General features: G+C 41.9%; 2 protein-coding genes across 2 annotated transcripts; one reads left to right on the forward strand and one right to left on the reverse strand.

The window, feature by feature from the left end:
- The first annotated feature begins 935 nt into the window (after nucleotides 1–935).
- Nucleotides 936–3,309, forward strand: mrto4 (MRT4 homolog, ribosome maturation factor). Its single transcript, XM_079748461.1, has 8 exons — nucleotides 936–1,016; nucleotides 1,277–1,335; nucleotides 1,426–1,529; nucleotides 1,606–1,687; nucleotides 1,774–1,841; nucleotides 1,948–2,099; nucleotides 2,588–2,664; nucleotides 2,748–3,309. The coding sequence occupies exons 1-8, from the start codon at nucleotides 989–991 to the stop codon at nucleotides 2,880–2,882; spliced, it is 705 nt and encodes a 234-aa protein (XP_079604587.1). The 5' UTR covers nucleotides 936–988; the 3' UTR covers nucleotides 2,883–3,309.
- Nucleotides 3,310–3,331: 22 nt separating this feature from the next.
- akr7a3 (aldo-keto reductase family 7, member A3 (aflatoxin aldehyde reductase)) lies at nucleotides 3,332–7,134 on the reverse strand. The gene is made up of 7 exons (XM_079748460.1): nucleotides 6,845–7,134; nucleotides 6,207–6,394; nucleotides 4,925–5,029; nucleotides 4,696–4,792; nucleotides 4,042–4,141; nucleotides 3,826–3,955; nucleotides 3,332–3,601 (listed from the first exon to the last, which is right to left on the reverse strand). Exons 1-7 carry the CDS (start codon nucleotides 7,125–7,127, stop codon nucleotides 3,440–3,442), a joined length of 1,065 nt encoding a protein of 354 aa, XP_079604586.1. The 5' UTR covers nucleotides 7,128–7,134; the 3' UTR covers nucleotides 3,332–3,439.
- Between the last annotated feature and the right edge of the window lie 6,546 nt (nucleotides 7,135–13,680).

Raw genomic sequence — 13,680 nt, forward strand, 5'->3', positions numbered from 1 at the left:
TCCCTCTGCTTTGTCAGGTGCGGGGCTGACGCTGTGTGTGTCCCGAGGAGGAGTCCAGGGAGCCGGCACCTTCCTTTCTCTGTCCAGTGCTATTAGTGGGACTCTAGTCTGTCCGTCCCCAGTAGCTTGATGTAAATGTAGACTCTCGGAGTGCCAAGACCTGCCTCTTCGTGGCGTGTCTGGGTCATGTTGCAAATGCTAAACTAGGCTCTATAACCAACCCACATCTTTTCTGTATCTTTCTATCGCGCCCTCTCCCGGACACTCGCACGCGCACGCGCACAATCCGTTTTTTCCCCTCAATGCGAACACACTGTCGCGATACAAAACGAAACGGAATTAGTTGTTATCTTGATCAACAAAGGCTTAATTTTATGATAATAATAGTTACCATAATAACAGTAACCATAATCCTAATATATAATAATACAACTGTTATAATACAAAAATACATTGTATAGTTATTACTGCCTAGATATAGATATATATGATGTAAAGTATAGATATAAATATTTCGAAGTACATGGATTTCCCTTCGACAACTTTTTTCTTCGTGAATTATTCATACAATAGGCGAAGTCAAGTGCATTAGAATGATCTAAATATACTTCGTTTATCTCAATTTAACTTTGCATACAATTTATATAGTATTGTTTTTTATATAACCTGGTAATTGAGTTGTTTTTTTTGTCGATAGATAGATATTCATATTTTAGGTATGGTTACCGTGTTTAAATGTGTATTCTCTTATTGTCGTTATTGCTCATTTTTAGGATTCATATTCAAATGACTGGGATGACCTGGCAATAAACATATGTTTACTAATTTATAATTTGTTTATCTGTCTCTTCGACCACCAAGACGCATAAACAAAGCATTGGTCGTTTTTTGGTCAGGCACCACATGGTCAGCTTTAACACACCAAACATCTGGGGTCCTTCTTCCTTTCACGTGTTGTAAACTCTTCCTGACAACGTGAGTTTTAACCATGCCGAAGTCAAAGAGGGACAAGAAAGGTAAACGATCTTTTCTACATATGTATTTACATGTTTGATGTGGTCGACGATAGACCTGTATTAAACGGTGTCATTTCGACAAATGGTTTAGCCTTACATTTATTTTTAACAGAAAGAAACGATACAGGCTAGCGCTAGCTTAGCCGGATTCGGGAAAACATTCACATTTTGCTATTTGGTCATTAGAAACAATTCGGACCTGCATTGTTATGTATACACGTATAAGTGCATTTATAATTGTTTCTTATTCATTGAAACAGTTTCACTGACGAAAACGACCAAGAAGGGTTTGGAAAGCAAACAGAACTTGATAGAGGAGGTGAGTCCTAAAATACATGTGTAACAGTGGGCAGTACCTCTAATTCAATCCACCCGTCTCATGTATCTTTTGTTCACGCATTTGATCTAGGTGCGGAAATGCGTCGACGTATACCAGAATTTGTTTATATTTTCGGTCGCCAATATGAGGAATAACAAACTAAAAGACATAAGGACAGCCTGGAAGCACAGCAGGTATGGACACTTCTACCCACCCATGTTTTGAAAATCAAAAGAGGTGTCATAACGTTCAGTTCACCTACATTTACAGGTTCTTCTTTGGCAAAAACAAAGTTATGATGGTTGCCTTGGGAAAAGGACGAACAGACGAGTACAAAGATAATTTGCACAAGGTAGGCATCACTGCTGTCTCTGTACCAAAGTAAACTACTTGCACAATGACATAATTCTTAATCTGTGTGTATTTTGCAATTAATAGGTTAGCAAGCTCCTGAAAGGAGAAGTGGGTGTATTGTTCTCAAATAAAACTAAGGATGAGGTACAAGAGTAAGTACAATTGCACTGCAATCTAACTGACCTACATCACAGAAGACCCTTTTAAGTTTATCGATATACATGCATTTCCTTAAATGATGGTCCTGGCACTCTACAGGTATTTCCGCCAGTTCAAGAATGTGGATTACGCACGGGCCGGCAACCCTGCCAGGATGGCTGTGACACTGGACGAAGGGCCTCTGGAACAGTTCCCCCACTCCATGGAGCCACAGTTGAGGCAGTTGGGACTCCCAACTGCCCTCAAGAAGGGTTTGATTATTTAACTGTTAAAATACTAAATAATTGCTTCAGAAATGGAATAGTGTTACAAATCCTGTCTACACTGTCAATAAGGACCAGGTGAGATGGAAACAGTCTTGATAATCACATGTATTCAGGAAATGAGGGTTATTTCAAATTATATTGAATGTTAAGTCAGATAGACTTTTTTTCTGACTGCTCAAACCTCAATATTTTAATAATTTTAAGGGCATATCTTATCTCAATTTAGATGACTGTTATCAAGATAAGTCATCCTCATTTCAGACTGACACCATTCAGAAGATGTTTAATTATTGCTCAATACTCAACTCTATATATTGGGCATTTACTGCTCTGTATATTCCTTTACATCTTTTGTAGTTTGTTTATTTTTGCTAATTTCTTAAGGGTCCTTTTACATTTTTTTCTTTCTGCTCGGACGTCTGTTTAGTTTTTTTTTTACAATTTGGTAATATCTTGACCCCTCTGTTCTTTAGGAGTGGTGACGCTACTAAAAGACCACCACGTTTGTAAGGAGGGAGACATGTTGACTCCTGAGCAGGCTCGTATTCTGGTACGTACTGAACCATTGCAGTTTAACTTGCCTTAGCCATTGAGATCGGGTATGGATAGCTAACGGTTTCTTTCTTTTTATAGAAACTATTTGGCTTCGAGATGGCCGTATTCAAAGTGCAGATCAAGTGCATGTGGAACACAGAAGTTGGAGAGTTTGAAATCTTTGCAGAGGAGGAAGAAGATTCTATCGAAGATGAAGCAGTCAAACAAGTTTGACTCTTCTTACCTGCTTTTAAGCCATTTCTTGAGCTTTTTTTGACACTCTCAACTCAGCCAATATTGGAAAACTGTTTAAGCTGTCAAAGCTTGTGTATCCTGAAATTAGCCCAACTCCATGGACCTTTTATTTGAACTGGACTTAGTGAGCAGTGAGTTGTCGAGCTGTAATGGTCCTTTGACTTATTGTGTCACGTTGACGCCCTTTCACATTAAATCTATGTGAATATCAATGCTGATCCAGGTTTTGTCAAATTATATTTCATAATGGGAAATGTAATCTGGTTTGTTTCATTATAATTGTAGTCTAAGAGACTGGTAAAGTTGTCATCTTCAGCACCAGCTCGGCGAAAAGTCCTGTTCACATCGATGCCAAGAAGTACATCGAAATGTCAGTCTTTTTAAAGTTATTTTCAGAAGTACCTGATGCTTTGTCCTTGTTATTATCAAATTACAACAACTACATTACTACAAATGTAATCTTTTTTTATTTGGTTTAGTGCCTGAGCTGTGAAATCAAGTAGATTTGTTATCTGAAATATCTACGGTAATTATTTTTAACGAAAGTAATTGGGACACTCATGGGCCACAAGGTCCCATGCTTGCTTAAATGCTTCCACCACTCTCTGATCCAGAGGGCCTTCTTCTGATGCAGACAGGTTTTGCTGTAGCTGCTCCATGCTCGACATGCCAATGATGACTCCATCGCCATGATCACCCTGAATGTACAACGGCCAAAGAAGAGCCAAAGATCACATAACGACCCCACCCTTGAGTGGAATTCAAGCCATTTTATTGGATCAATACTGCCGGCCTGAAATATGGGTTGCAATCTATAACGCTGGTGTAACTATATTCTCGCGGCAGACATGCCACGTTAAACGATCAAATTAACTTAATCACACAAGCCTGTAACCATCTCACGACTATAGGGACAAGTTACCTTGATCTGGGAGTGGTGGTACATCCAGCGTATAGCAGCGGATGTCATGGTGGGTTTCTCTGAGCCATATGCTGTTTCCAATGCTTGACTAACCAAGCTGATTGCCTGGAAATGACTCTCCTTCCAGTACCTGAGGCAAAAAAAAGTCGGGTTGCCTTAATATTCTCATTGTAACAAGCCAGACTGAGTGAATTTTATACATATCTGTATCCAAACCTGTTCCTATATGCTGTTGCCCACTCATTGCCAAAGAAACGTCCTTCGGGTTGGGAAGCATCTTTGTCCTCGTAGTGATACTTTCCAGTGAGTAAGCCCCCTGGTGGACAGGAGTGATGAAGACAATCAACTATTGTTAAAAGGTGCTACAGGTAAGATTTCAGAGTAGAAAATCTTGCGCTCTACCAATAGAGAGAAGTGTTCAAATCAGGGAAAATAAGTCACGATTGGTCAGAATCTGCTTTGGCCTCAAGTATCTCAAAAACAAGACAAGACAATTATAATCTGAAGTGTGATACCGAGCTAGCTGCAATCTAGGTGATCAGTGTCTCACCCTCGCTTCATATTTTTTACAACAAACCGGCACGAGTAAATTAAACGCTCAATAAAATAGCAGTAAAACAAAGTTCTGAATATGTTTGAAAAAAATTCAACTTGGACTTTGACATAGCTGGCTTTGAAAACAGACAAACTGACTCCCCGATTTCGTTGAGTGGAAAGTATGCAGTATAAGTGAAAAATAAATGATTCCAAAATATGCACCCACAAGTAGAAATTTAGAAATATTCAAACTGTTTGTCATTGCTCTTGAAGTAAGCATTAGTCAACATTCACTACAACCACTAGAGGGCTCAACTGCACCTTATACACTACCTGCTAATGGGTTATATGCATAGAATCTGAGGCCGTTGGACCGCAGACATGGCAGCAACTCCGTCTCCACCTGTCTTGTTGTTGCATTATACATTCCCTAATGACAGGCATGGTTCAGAAAGCATCAATACAATTATTCTTTCAACTTTTTGGCTAGAAGCTAATTAACATGTCACTTAAAAACACCTGTGAAAAGGATGCAGCTGGACATTTCCTAGAGCATTATTACCTGATAGACAGTGGGAACAAGCCAGTTGTTATGTCTGCAGATGCACACAATTTCAGCCACTTCCCACGAAGCATAGTTTGAAAGGCCAAGCTCCTTGAATTTACCCTAAAAGTAGTACAAAAAAAAAATCAATAACAACTTTAGATTTGACAATCCCAGTTTTCCAAACTTTTTTGGGCTAAGGCACAAGAACGGTTCCAGCCAGTCATTTAAGGAACACCAACTTATTGGAGCTTTTCACAAAATGTCACACCCCGTAAGCAGTAACAAAGGTAACAGAGTTGGGAAACACATTGCATGTGTCAAAATAGCATAATGGATCAATAATACTTAAGTCTTTTTTCATGCACTGTTGTTGCTCTTACCTAGGCCCATGTCATGAATAGGTATTAAGTACCACAACATTTCACAGCACAACTTGTCACACTGTTAGGGAACACCTGATCTATACAACTACGACCTTACACATGAAAACATTGTTTTTGGTCTTGGATCAAATCCTCATTGTCCCCAGTCTACCTAGCGGCCTTGAGATCGAAATGGGTAAGTATAACCTGGTCTCTGGATCCCAAATTGATCACAACATGTACAGCAGAACACGTATGTGATATTTAACCTCCATGTTTGAAGTTGAGCCTTAAGGGAAACGCCGACATGTACACAGATCTTTCCCCAAAAACCCACTGTCTAGATAAGGAGATGCATGGTAAAATTCAAAAGCCTGTTTTTCTAACCTTACCAACCGTTTATCTCTGTATGGCAGGCAGAATATATTTTGGTATATATATGCTCAATGAATGTGATCTCCCTTGATCTAACTGTTTTTGGATGTTCATTTACAAATTCAGTTTTGGTTTATTTCCACCCCAAATTATAGTTATAATTGCTTCCCTTATAATCTTTTGTCAGCCTAACCTGACAAAAGATTCCCTTGGTTCATTATTAAAGGTCCAATGACATGCCACTAGGTGTGGGCTGATTAGCCGTTACAAGCCGATTTGGAAATCTGTCCCTTATGACATCACAGGTGGGCGTGTCCACCTAGATGTATGACGGATAGATGAGCAAAGTTTGCTACAGTCCACTTGGTAGGCTGGCAGACTGATCTATCCAGCACACATCTAGGTGGACACGCCCACCTGTGATGTCATAAGGGACAGATTTCCAAAACAGCTTGTAGCGGCTAATCAGCCCACACCTAGTGGCATGTCATGGGACCTTTAACCAGACTGCACTGGAGTTTGACTGATGGAGCAGTTTGGTTTGCAGGTTGTAGTAGTACCTCCTTGTGTAGCTGGTCACAGGCTCTCAGTGTATCCTGGATGGGGTTCTGGTGGTCCGGGGCATGGAGGTAGAAGAGGTCCACGCAGTCTGTGTTGAGCCTCTTCAGGGAGGTTTCCAGCTGGTCACGCAAGCACTCCGGCTTCAGCGTTTTCCCACCCCAGGGGTTCGCCTTGGTGGCCAAGCTCACTAAAACAGAGATTCAAATTAAATGAATATGTATACGCTATTAAGCAGAGCCGTGTATCCACCCCGAGTACAAACATTTGAGCTTTAGAGTAACTTTTCTCTCTCTTTCACAATATCAGTTAATATGTGACCAGTTCATCCTTCGACCAAAGTACAGAAGCCTTTCAATTCTAAAGGCCATTGTTAACTTACTGAAATCCAACATGTCATACTTATGTAGAACTACCCGGGTAGAAGTGAATACAAACTTCATCCGTCTCTGCATTTGTACGCCTTGTCGTGTGTGTGTGTGTTAGGTACCAACAGTGACAGTGGGGCCGTGAACACACAGCCATTGAAATCAATGCATTGTCTTCTACGGTAGAATTAATGATTATGAACATAACACAGAAATACACCAATGTTTTTTCAACTGACACAACAAACAAGCAATCCAAACAAGTTACCCACCTGTTTTAGCAAGATTCATCCCCCCAAGGATTGTTTCTGCCTGGCCATCTGTGTACATGTAGGCTGTGTCTATTTCTTTGTGGCCATGCGAAATGAAACATTTCACCATTTCCAAACTCTTTTCTGCGTCTGCTCGCCCTCCAAATGCCATGGTTCCAAGTAAAGTTACTGGTCGTTTCATTTGAGAAGACATGTTTCGGCGAGATACGAGTGCTGGTAGATGTATGAATATGTTTTTGACAATTGTTCTCGTACAGTACCTCTGCAAATTATGCAGCCCCATCCGCCCTATGGACTCACGTTATTATGTGAGTGCCGTAAAGTAGACAAGTGTGGAAAACAGCAGGTCGCGCTGTCACTGGTTGATCTGCAGAGAATGTGGTACAATAACGTACTCTAAATTAGAAGCACACGGGACCCGGCCACTGGTTATAAAAAATACAACTCGCACGAACCTTCCAGAAAACCTCCAACGCAGAGTTCTGAAACACTGATCAAACACTGGTCCAAAAGGGGCCTTTTAAACGAATGTGTCAATGTTTACCTAGAGTTTTTCGTTGCGTCACTGTGAATGAAAATGTTGTAATCCCTACAAATACAGAGCGGTTGCAAAGCAAGCCATAAAGCAATTCTTTTTTTGCAAATATATATATATATATATATATATATATATATATTCCTAGTAGCCTTGTTCCACTATGAACACAGGGGGGCGCTATAACTCGTGGTCAAACCAATGCATTTCATAAAAAAAATCTGAAACTTGCTATCTGGCACTTATTTAACATGCAGAATCATTTTTCCTAGATTTCTTTGGTTGATCTATCAAAGATGGCTCACTTATGGACGATTTATGCTCAGGGACTTAAAACTGCGTGCTCGCTCATTAGCCTCGGGGGCATAAGCATGTCAGCATGCGCTAGCATGTGTCAACATAGAGGTACACTTCCACAATTTTGGTTAATGTCCATATCATTATTATTTTTGTCTTGGCTTTTCAGGGATCAGCCCCTTTCTCTCTCTCTTCCCCCCTTAGGTCATGTAAAGTTCCTCCCAACGCCTGTGGCAAACCCTAGTGTGAGGGTGGAGGCCTCGCTCACTTAAGGGGTTGTGATAGTTATCCTACAGTAGATAGATACTCTATAATCGATAGTCGAACAGTGGTTCACAAACTTTTTCTACAAGTGTACCCCTTCTAAGATAATTTTCCAGCTGAGTACTCCCTTCACTGGCACAAAACATTTTTGGGAGAAAAATAAACAAAATGAACAAAAATAATTTGTACCGAAGATGTGTGAACACGAACATTAAAAGAGTGCAAATAGTCACAATTTTTTGAGAAAAACGGGCCTATACTTCATGCAACTGTTATAAGCACAACTCCAGGGGAGGGTCAGAGCATGTAGTGGTGAATCCCATTCAAATATATTCTTCCTGAAACTGACATTTTGGTGTTTCTGAATCCACTTTCTTCTTCACAGATTCTCCTAGCTTTCAGAATTGAAACTTGCTCAGAGTGAAAATTATATATTTTTGAAATCTTCTGAGTTCCTCCTGCCGTACTCCAAAGTACACCTAGCTGTGTTCGTACCCCCATTTGAGAACCACTGGTCAAAGACACACATACACTCACCGCTGTATGCGTGTATTTCTATACGTAGGGCCATTAAACCAAAGGATGTCTGCTATTGTCTGCCTCTCTGTCTCTCTGACTCTGCCGGTTTTCCTCTCTTTTTCCAAAGCTCTTTTTCTCTTTTCCTTTTTCAGAGGCAGAAAACAAACAAGCACACAAATGTGGGTTTGTGTTTGACCTCCAATCAACACGGACGAATTACGCACACAAATTTATCCACACACACACCAGACACACACATACGCACACAACATATCAGTCAGTCTGTTAAGTCCTCTGTGTTAGGTGTTTGGAGGACATGTTTTTGATCGAACAGCTCTATCATAACAAACGATATGTCTGTTCCTCTTGTCTGGCTGAAGATCCATAGCTCAGAGGAGAAGAGATTATAGGGAAGAGGTGACGATGAAAGTGGGGGAGGAGTAGAGGTGAAGTGAAGAGAGAAAATGATTAAGGTGAGAATATAAGCAAGAAGAAGCAGAGAGAACCCATAATAAAGGCATACATCCTACATATATGACCTATTATGCAATGGGTTATTTAAGAGATTGATTTCACACTAACACTAATAGCACGACACACTGCAGGCAATAAACACTCACTCAGAGAGAAACAGTACATCAATTATGCACTAATTGTATCTCCTTTACAAACTTGTTCTCCGACAACAGCAACACATAACACACACTCACTTACAAGCACAGACATGCAGACACACAGACGCACACACACAGTTACCACGGAACCATCACTCCAATCTAAGATCTATGCAACGTAACACAAGCCTTTTTTTCAGTGTCGCACTGGCTAGTGCAGATATCTTTTTTGTTGGAAGTCTGAGTTTGATTCCCACCTCTTGTTCATGGTACGTTACGAATAATCATTATTTGGAGATTGTTAAGTTGAAGTGTTAAGTATTATGTTAGTGATGGTTAAATTTAGGGTTTGGGTTAGGGTTAGGTTTCCTCTTTCTAATAAGGACGCAAGGTGGTGTGTTGGAAACCGGTTTATTGTAGAATTTGAAGACAATGGAACAGGAAGATACTGCTCCATGCTGCCATGTAGGAGATCTCCCGAGTGTGTGTGTTGATGGCCGGTTTACCCACGCACATTAGTTGCTTAATGCACAACAGGTGTGCAGCCGCAACCAGCCCCAGTGTCCAATCTTTCTAATCTGGGCAAAAGCTGAAATCATTTCCGCAAGTTTGTCTAAGAGAGACAAAAAGGCGCCCCCTTCCGGCCTGTGGTTTTCCAGAAGTAAGAGAAGAAGGCTCAGGAGGAGAAGAAGACACATGGAGGAGAAGGCTCAGGAGGAGAAGAAGGCTCAGGAGTAGAAGAAGGCTCAGGAGGAGAAGGCTCAGGAGTAGAAGAAGGCTCAGGAGGAGAAGAAGACACACGGAGGAGAAGGCTCAGGAGGAGAAGAAGGCTCAGGAGGAGAAGAAGGCTCGGGAGGAGAAGGCTCAGGAGGAGAAGAAGGCTCAGGAGTAGAAGAAGGCTCGGGAGGAGAAGGCTCAGGAGGAGAAGGCTCAGGAGGAGAAGAAGACACATGGAGGAGGAGAAGGCTCAGGAGGAGAAGAAGACACATGGAGGAGAAGGCTCAGGAGGAGAAGAAGGCTCGGGAGGAGAAGGCTCAGGAGGAGAAGAAGATTAAGGAAAAGAAGGCTCAGGAGGAGTTGGAGGCTCGGGAATAAGGCTCAGGAGGAAAAGAAGGCTCAGGAGGAGAAGAAGGCTCAGGAGGAGAAGAAGGCTCAGGAGGAGAAGAAGGCTCAGGAGGAGTAGGCTCAGGAGGAGAAGAAGGCTCAGGAGTAGAAGAAGGCTCAGGAGTAGAAGAAGGCTCAGGAGGAGAAGGCTCAGGAGTAGAAGAAGGCTCAGGAGGAGAAGAAGACACATGGAGGAGAAGGCTCAGGAGGAGAAGAAGGCTCAGGAGGAGAAGAAGGCTCGGGAGGAGAAGGCTCAGGAGGAGAAGAAGGCTCAGGAGTAGAAGAAGGCTCGGGAGGAGAAGAAGGCTCAGGAGGAGAAGAAGACACATGGAGGAGAAGAAGGCTCAGGAGGAGAAGAAGACACATGGAGGAGAAGGCTCAGGAGGAGAAGAAGGCTCGGGAGGAGACGGCTCAGGAGGAGAAGAAGATTAAGGAAAAGAAGGCTCAGGAGGAGTTGGAGGCTCAGGGGAATAAGGCTCAGGAGGAAAAGAAGGCTCAGGAGGAGAAGAAGGCTCAGGAGGAGAATAAGGCTCAGGAGGAGAAGGCTCAGGAGGAGAAGGCTCAGGAGGAGAAGAAGGCTCAGGAGGAGAAGAAGGCTCAGGAGGAGAAGGCTCAGGAGGAGAAGAAGGCTCAGGAGGAGAAGGCTCAGGAGGAGAAGGCTCGGGAGGAGAGGAAGTGCAGGAGAAGAAGAAGGCTCAGGAGGAGAAGGCAGAAGAGAAGAAGATGGTACAACCGGAGAAGCCGTCACTTAGTCTTGAGCAGCGCTCATCATCTCAGTATTGTCACTGCTCCAGACTCCTAGTGACATCCTCTCCTCAGTAGAGTCTCTGCTCAAGATAGTGACATCATCTCTTCAGGGGAGCCTCTACTCCAGACTCATCAGTGACGTCATCTACTGAGTGGACTCTCTGCTCCAGACTGTGATCTCCTCAGTGACCATGGTTTCATGTTTTTGTTTTGAGGTGAAAATAACCAGTGATTTGTTTAAGGATTTATTAACATTGAAAAACTTGACTAATGTAACATATATGCATCTAAGACCAGCCAATAAATAACTTGCTTGCAGGGTTCACACAAGAGAAAATATAAGCGACAGACTTTAACCAGGTACTGGTTAAATTAAGGTACTGCAACATCCCCACAGTAATATACATTGCATACTGATAATACAGATGACATTTTATAATCTTGTATTATTCACATCTTATTTCTAATACATATCTTGCTTTAACCCGTAGTCACGTGTGCTCTCTCTGAACTCACTAAGCCTGATCGTAACAGTATTAAAGAGAGTAGCACCATCTACTGGCGACTTAATATTAATATACATATCTTACAATTTGTGTCCAATTCACATGACAGGAAAGACTACATTACCTTCCCCACCTTCCCTTCAGTCTAAAGAAAGCCTTTTCGACCACTACCCGTGCTCTGCCAATTTTCTTGTTGAAGTTCTGCTGTCAGCGATCCAGTGTTAGAGAATGAGCCAGTTGTGCAAAGGATTGACAGAGGATCCTAGGATATAGTAGCAGACATTCACCCAATGTTCCTGGTGTAAGCTTGGAAAGGATGACAACCGTTCATCCGATGGACTTCCAACTTGGCAGGTTTTAATCGCTGAGGACCCCAAGAAGTGCAGTCTCGAGTGCCAAGTTGTTAGTATGAGCGGTTCTCGAGAAAGCAGCAAGCATCATAACCTGTCAATTGCAGGTTCTGAAACATGCACGTTTTGAATCGGCACTGCATTTTTCATATATTTTGAAACGTGTCTGAAAGTAGAATGATCCATGTTAAAAATCCTTCTCACATCCGGTTTACAAAAATAGTTACTATAACAAAATTGTTACTAAGATAATTTCCAGTGTTGGTGACTGACTTGCACTAGCCAGGCAGCAGAATAAGCCCACACGATGGCGCCTTGAGGCACGGATAACAATCCTGAGAATTTAACAGGGTCGTTAGAATAGTCAATGAATGAGATGCATCCTTTGTTTTGGAAATGCAGCCCAAGGGTCATCCTCATCCACTGACCCTTGACCGCACGATCAGCTGTTTGACCTTCATAATGACACCGCCCCCTTTCCCTCTAACCAGAGCCGCGTATATAACTAACAAAGTGATCTTCTGCATCGGCACTTGTCCTATATAGTCTTAAACTATTTAATCACTTTTTTTGTCAAAGTCAGCTTAAAATATTCGCATTTGATCTGAATAACTTTTTTGTACCCATAAAAATATAATCTGAAAATATATGTATTTTTAAATTGATGGATGTAATGTAACGTTTCATTTTCTTCCCCAAACTGGATAAATGCATGTCATCCCATAGCCAATGCATCCTCCCTCCCCCATCCCCTATTACCAAGTCAATAGAAGCAGTAGCTACAACCTCTCTGCCTCTTCAAAAGTCGCACGCATGTCCGTTCAACATCTGCGCTAAACGCTGGCGAGCTGCGGTCGTGTCAGTGTCAAACCTCGCCGTGCCCGGGATACCATGGAAGAGTCGATGGAAGGTGCTGGTCCTATCGTCAAACGAGATATGGGCTGCTAAAACATGTCTTAATATATCCTATTGAACTAGGAAGATTTTGGGGTTTTCTTTTTTGGGGGTCAAGTGTTGCTTGTTTATACAAAATTGATTGACCCTAGCCCTACAACGGTTTAACAGGAGGAAGAAAAGATGGAGATACTTTTTGCATTATTTTTTATTTTTACCAACGAGGTTCTGGCGTCCCGGTATGGCATGGCCAACAACCTCCAACCATACATGTGAGTACCATTTGACAGTTTTCACTGTGTCACTCCACTACCTGTAAGCAAATACACGTTTCAGTGACGCTTTCCTCTCTTTGACATTTCCTTGCGGACATGACCGTCACTTTCGTTTCCTATTTAAAGTTGTGAGCCTGGATAAAAAAAACAATCCTAATTTGTGTCCGTTAAAAAGCATGAATTAATTCATACGATTATTTTCTTTTTGCAAGCAACTGATTCCGTGTTCTAAATGGTTAAATAAGATAGTGTTTATTGTGCCAGCAGCTGCAGGTTCTTGTATTCTACGGCAGAGTGGCAAGTGTTTACCGGGAGATCTTGCTTAAGGATGAGAGCCGCTGCAGAGATACTACTTTTTTTTGTCCTTGGCGAGCGACCAAACGACTTCATGTAGATCGTATTGCACTTTAACAGTGTATCGTGAGTAGGCTGTGCTATGCAGGGAACAGTAGGGGGACATCAGTAGCACCTCAGCCTGTCTGTAAAACCAGACAGGGTATTGTGCAAAGAATGGGGGGAATACTACCCTTGTTAAAAAGGTTGAAAGAGTAATCCTATCCGTCCTCCGTGGGAAAGTTTTATTACACATATGTGGACAACGCAGTTCCTTAAACTATATCCAGTGTTTTCTCTCAGACGTAGGCCTCGCTACTTTAAAATTTTTTATTTCATTTATAACATGTTCCAATATATCCAGATATATCGGTATATTTCGGTATCGAAAACCTTAT

This window comes from Pollachius pollachius (assembly GCF_949987615.1).
Source record: "Pollachius pollachius genome assembly, chromosome: 12".
In the NCBI taxonomy this organism is placed as follows: domain Eukaryota; kingdom Metazoa; phylum Chordata; class Actinopteri; order Gadiformes; family Gadidae; genus Pollachius; species Pollachius pollachius.